The sequence below is a fragment of the Antrostomus carolinensis genome, unplaced genomic scaffold, assembly GCF_000700745.2.
Source record: "Antrostomus carolinensis isolate BGI_N321 unplaced genomic scaffold, ASM70074v2 Scaffold48803, whole genome shotgun sequence".
In the NCBI taxonomy this organism is placed as follows: Eukaryota; Metazoa; Chordata; class Aves; order Caprimulgiformes; family Caprimulgidae; genus Antrostomus; species Antrostomus carolinensis.
The window spans coordinates 1-6,422 of record NW_010305375.1 but is presented as its reverse complement, the minus strand read 5'-3'; the positions used below and the strand labels follow the sequence as shown (position 1 = coordinate 6,422).

Genomic DNA, 6,422 nt, shown 5'->3' with positions numbered 1-6,422 from the left:
TGCTAGAGAATTAGGGGGGGGAACATATTTCAGTGATATGGTCAGAAATTATTATTTTATACTGTTGTGTTTCTATGGACAGATTTATCACTAGCCTCTCTCTTTCTTCTGTAGGTGATTGTTTTAAACGGTTGTGGCTCTTTATTTTCTGCATTAGCTACAGTCCTTTGTGATCCAGGGGGTAAGTGGATGGTTGGGAGATGGTTTTATGTTTGCTTTTGCTGGGAAATAATGCATTACTCTGTTTAAATATTGCTTGACAGAAGTGAAACAGTGGAATTGGCATTGGCATATTGCAGAGTTGTTCTTTCCTGCAAGATTGTGCTGTGAAGTTCATGCTCTCTGTGGTTTGTAGATGGACACTTGGTCTCTGTCTGCCTTTCCTGTTTTTGTAGTGCCCTGTTTTAATTTATTAGGCTAAACATGGGCTGTACTTATGTTTACCTGGGTTCTTGCAGGAGATTAAAGAATTGATGTAAAAATAAAGTGGAGGAGAAGTGTTTCCAGAGGGCCTAGCTGTAAAAAAAGCTTTCATGTGTAGCTGAAGTACATTAGAAGAGAGAGGAGGACTGTGACCTGTTGATAACTAATTTTGTTTTGTCCATTCCAGAAGCTGTTCTGATTGCTACTCCCTTTTATGGTGGTATTACCCAGAGTGTCTTTCTCTACGGTAATGTCAAGCTGGTGTATGCTTATTTAGACAGTAAGGTAAGATCTCTGAGGGAAGGGAATACCAACCTCTGTAGTTAAAATATAATTGATACTGGAAAGTGCTGAGCTTTGAGAACCTCTGAAGGCAGTCCTCAGAACAAGGATGGGCTGCAGCCTGTGGACACTTTCCCAATTTATTGCTGGGAAACTGAGCACATAATTTGCAAGAAAGTTGTTCAAGACTAGAAATCTGGATTCCAATCTTGCCCTTTTCTTGTATCTTGCCTTGCAATAATGGCTCTTGAGAAGAAAAAAAAAATGGCCATTTTGAGCTTTGGAGACAGAAGTATGTACTGATAGTCCCAGGGGTGGAAGGGCAGATGGAAATCCTTTTAGTTATTCAAGGATAATCAGAGAATTCTGTGTGTGTGGCCAGCCTATGATGAACATTTCTTTGATTTTATTTATTTATTCTCTCTCTAGTATAAAAGGCCAAGGAGATGGTTACTAGGTCATTATTGTTGGGTTTTTATTTTATTTTGGGGAACATTTGTCAGGGGATTGGCTCAAGGCAGAATCTCTTGAAATAGCTTGGCCTTTTTTTGTCTTTGTGATATCTTTCAGATTACTGGAACAAGCACTCGGCCTTTTCAGCTCACAGTGGAAAAACTGGAAAAAGCCTTGCAGGATGCCCAGGCAGAGGTGAGTTTAGCTGAGCTTTACAGTACCAGTTAAGGCAACAATATGTTTGAGATGGCACATCCCAGAAGGGGCCTGAAGAGCAAAACATTTTCAAAACCTAGCACCTGGCTTTCTGGTTGTCTTTGTAGACCACCTGAGATTGGGCTACTTGCAAACTCAGGAGGAATCCCCCAGTGTCATGTCCGTCCAGTTTTAGTCACAGCAGAAAGGATAAACCACAAGTACCAGACCATTCACAAAGCACTGGAACCTATTCATATCACACACATAAAAAAAATCAACTTGGGCATGCACTAAAAAGTAGGGACTACCCAGGGTTTCTCCTTCAGGAAGGCCAGCTGAGTTACCCCCAAACTGACTGCTCTGCACAGTGGGGCAGATGGACACATTAAGAACACCCAGAGTTTTTGCAGGAGGGAGAGAGGTGCACATCTAGAGAATAAATGCAGATGAGTGTCAGCTTTCTGAAGAATTAGTCTGTAAGTTTTGACATTGTCCTAAGCCCTATATATGTTTAGCTGCATCTTTAGATCATTACCAGCTCTGACATCTGCAGCCAAGTGTGCTCTAGATGAGAACAGTTTGCATCCACATAGCTCAAATTCCTGTCTTTCTTGCCTCATTCATGGGCAATCTTCAGTAATTTGTTACTTCCCAATTACTGATAACACTCGGAGAAAGTTCTCTTCCATGCTGAGAACACGTGAGAGCATCTTTCTCATTAGCTGGTTGATCAGACGGCAGTGGTTGTGGCAGACACCCTCTTTTCAAAATCATCTTGATTCATTCTGTAATATTTTCCTCAGTTCACTTTGCAAGTGATATAATTGTAAAAAAAGATAAATAATAATTAAAAAAAAATTGTAATTTGTGGCTAAAAGCTTTCTCATACAAATCTAACCCTTGAGGTGAAAAGTCACGTTGGATGCTTAAGGGGAATCTTGTGTCATGCTCACTGCTCAAGTAGAGGGACTGCAAATTTATCCCATGATGGGTGCTCTCTTAATACTGCATTATCTGTGTTCTACAGGGTGTCACTGTAAGAGCCTTAATTCTTCTGAATCCTCAAAATCCCCTTGGGGATATCTACTCCTTGTCAGAGCTGCGGGATTACCTGGAATTTGCCAAAAGGTATGTCAGTGTGGAAGGCTGAGGCATCCCGAGTTGGATACGGCTTCCAGAATCTGATGGACTACTCACTGTCCCCGAATTTATTAGTGAATATCTTTTAAGTGAGGCAAACAGTCTGTTCTTCACACACAGCAGTGGGCTGAAGAGAGGAGAGGGGAGTGCTGGGGACAAGGGAACATGGACCATGCAGTTATCTGGAGTGGCAAAGCCAACTTGCATCTCAGAATGCAAGTTATATTTGTTGGTAGTCCCAGCAAACATTATGGTGTTGTGCTTCTCTGTCCTCTTGGTTTATCTGTATGTACAAAGACAAATAAATATATGATACAGGTTTGCAGCTTCATCATGGATCATGGGTACTCTTTGAGATTCAGAATCCGTGAGATTCTGAGTGGATGATGATGCAACTTATCCTAGACAAGTAGTACATACAGGAATTAATTTCACTAGTGCATTGGAAATGACTGAATTTTTATCTCGTTATATGAATCACAGAATCATAGTGGTTGGAAAAGACCTTTAAGATCATCAAGTCCAACCATAAACACAACACTACCAGTTCTACCTCTAAATCATATCCCTGAGCTCCTCATCTACTTGTCTTTTAAATCCCACCAGGGATGGTGACTCCACAGCCTCCCTGGGCAACCTGTTCCAGTGCTTGATAACACTTTGAGTGAAGAAGTTTTTCATCAGATCCAATCTAAACCTCTCCTGGTGCAAGTGGTTTGCAGCGGGTGACAGGTGGATCTATCTCAAATCACTTCAATGTACACCTAATAAACCTTCTGAGTTGTGAAACAAATGCTTTACTTCTGCAAAATATGGTGTCCCTCTTCTTTGTATAAAGCAAGCCTGAACTTACCTCTGCTTCTAAACCAGAAGCAGCCTTCTTTTGTAACCTCTCTTTTGTCCTTTTGCAGACATGAATTGCATGTGATAGTAGATGAGATCTACATGCTGTCAGTTTTTGATGAATCAGCCACGTTTCACAGTGTCCTAGGCATGGACAGGTAAAATCAGCTCCTACTTCCCTGGCCATCTTCCAGTGACAGTTCAACATGATGCCTTGCTGAGAACTTGTGACTGGAAGTTAAGTCATGAGCTAGTGAATTCTGAATCTGCCTTACACTGATTTCTTTTCTTTTTGTAATTTCTGAATGGAAAATGCATTTTGTCAAGTGTAATCTGGCAAGTAAAAAATGGTAGTTAAGTTTTCTCTTGTGGTACACTTTTTGGTATTTGTGTGACAGTTCCCAAAGCTGGAAACAGGTTTTTCATTTGTTGAGAAATGAAACAATTTCACTTTTCTTCCTACCTCAACATTGTTACCTCTTTCCCATGTTTCTGTTGCTACTTGTAAAGACTTTCTGTTGCTGTTTACTTTCTTTTTGATGATACGGTAGTCACGGATCACAGTGTTATTACAGACTGGAGAATGGGTTTTATTAGGTATTGATTTAATGAGGTGAACAAAAATCTCAAATCTCACCTTTTAAAAATACAGTGTGGGTTTGGTTTTGCTTGTTTTTTGGTTTTTTTTAAATCTAATTTACACCAGTGGTGCTATCTTTCTTTTTTTTATGCTAAATTGCAAGGAAATAAAATACACTTGGTTAAGGGTTAGGTTAGCTCAGTGTTGCTGGGCTTGAATTATAGCATTGCAAAAGAAGTTTATCTCCTTCTGCAAAATACTGAGGTTTGAAAGAAAGGAAATTACTTTTAATTCTTGGCAAATACATTGGCACAGGCCTGATTTCTAGCATTGTATATACAAGCTTCATACGTGTAAGAAATCTGGGCGTGAAATCTAGCACTTGCAAGCATCTGTATATCTGAACTATTTAAAAATTGTGTCTAAAACTAGTTCTGGGGAGTTCCTAGCTCGAAAGTTAGGTCAGATGTGAATTTTCCCTACTTGACTGATGTCCCGTGCTGCACTGTCTGTCACTGTGTAATGCTGCCTCTCTGTTTTTGCAATGCTGCACTGGTGATCCAAAAGCTTCAGCACCTATGACACTAACTGCCCATCTGCATCCTTCTACATACAGATTGCCTGATCCACAGCGGACTCATGTGATGTGGGGAATAAGCAAGGTGAGTGCTGGTTGTCATCGTGCTGTGGTTTCCTGGCTGGTTGGGTTGGCTCCTCTGGTGTCCTCGGGTTCCTCAGGCTGGCAAGAAGAGGGCAGTAGTAATAGGATCCTGCTTTTCCCATTCTTCACTGTGAGGGTGGTCAGACACTGGAACAGGTTGCCCAAGGAAGTTGTGGCTGCTCCTCCCTGGAAGTGTTGAAGGCCAGGTTGGATGAGGCTTTGAGCAACCTGGTCTAGTGGAAGGTGTCCCTGCTGATGGCAGGGGGGTTGGAACTGGATGAGCTTTAAGGTCCCTTCCAATCCTAACCATTCTATGATTCTATGATTCCTGTGCAATAAAGTCGTTTCTCTGTGTCTTCCATAGGATTTTGCTGTCTCTGGGATTCGTTTTGGTACTTTATATACAGAGAACCAAGACGTTGCTAATGCAGTGGCTTCTTTGTGTTATTTCCATGGGGTTTGTGGACCTGTCCAGCACAAGGTTGCACAGCTGCTTAGAGACAGAGGTGAGTCAGTAGTTCTATGTGTCTTGGAACAGGATCCCCTCCCTTTACTTTCCCAAGTGGTTTCCTCTTTGTTCAGCTTAATTATCAGTCTCCTGTAATCCTGAATGTAGCATGAGGCTGACAGTTCTACAGAAAAGGACCATTTCTGCAGAGCTCCTGATGAGCAGAATTAGAGGAGCAGAAGTGTGATAGCTGTTTGTATAGAATTAGCCAGGGTTGTGTAGAACCAGCTGAGCAGAAATGAAGAATACAGGCTTGTGGGATAAGAGAAATGGAACTGGATTGCTGGCTTTGTCCTGGATGGAGTGCTTGACAGTCCACAACAACTGAGAGCTATGAATGTAGGGACACTTCCTCAGGAAGGTCAAGAAGATATTCTTCTGCACAGATGAGAAACTGCTAAATAGTTCTTGCTCTCTTTTTTGCTATTTGAGGAAACAGAAAACTAAAAAAGGAGGTGAAGGAGGAGATGGCAAAAGGCACTGTGAGTGTTTCAGAAACTTGAACAGATCTGAATTCTTTCTCAGTTTGTGATTGTTTTTTTTTCTTTTTATCTTCTCCTTCTGGTCAGACTGGATCAACCAGGTGTACCTGAGGGCCAACCATGCCCGCCTCAAAGCTGCCCACACGTATGTGACAGATGAGCTGAAGACACTTGGGGTTCCTTTTCTCAACCGCAATGCAGGCTTCTTTGTCTGGATTGATTTCCGAAAGGTTGGTAGTCTTAGGAACAGAGGCTCCTCCTGGGATGAGGGACGTGGTGCAGCTGCATCTAGAGGGAAGTTGAATATTGCAATAAGCATTTTGTTTTAACAAACCTGTTATCTGATGAGCAGAGGGAAGGGCTGCCTGGTGTTTCTGTCCTTTCTTTTCCTTTTGTCTGCCTGTGCATTTCCCTCCTTGCAGGAATCTTACTGCTCTCAAGCTACTTTCCTCCCCATTTCTTCCTTTATATCACAACTGCTGTACTTCAGAGGTAAAAAGGTGTCTCCCCTGGCCTTTGCAGACCTCATGGGAATCACAAATTCATGAGGATCTCGGTGATTTAGCTTATATGTCACTAACCTCTGGCCCTTCTGCTGACTCTCCTAGTACCTTAGGACAGGCACATTTGAGGAGGAAATGCTGCTCTGGAGGCGTTTTCTGGATAACAAGGTCCTCCTGTCCTGTGGCAAAGCCTTTGAATGCAGCGAACCCGGGTGGTTCCGCATCATCTTTGCTGACAAGACCCATCGGCTGCAGTTAGGTGAGTAATGTTTTCTTCTCTTTTTCCTCTCACCAGAATTTCTGTAGCGCTGTTTCCTCCTCTTCTTAATCCTAAATTTACCCTATTATT

At 42.1% G+C, this 6,422-nt stretch overlaps 1 protein-coding gene across 1 annotated transcript; it reads left to right on the top strand.

Moving 5' to 3' along the window:
* Window positions 1-114: 114 nt before the first annotated feature.
* Window positions 115-6,332, top strand: ACCS (1-aminocyclopropane-1-carboxylate synthase homolog (inactive); the record flags this gene model as incomplete). The annotated part of the gene is made up of 9 exons (XM_010164767.1): window positions 115-181; window positions 611-708; window positions 1,276-1,353; window positions 2,384-2,484; window positions 3,408-3,497; window positions 4,536-4,581; window positions 4,945-5,086; window positions 5,658-5,800; window positions 6,179-6,332. Coding segments are annotated over 9 exons (919 nt in total), but the record flags the coding sequence as incomplete, so codon positions are not given.
* Between the last annotated feature and the right edge of the window lie 90 nt (window positions 6,333-6,422).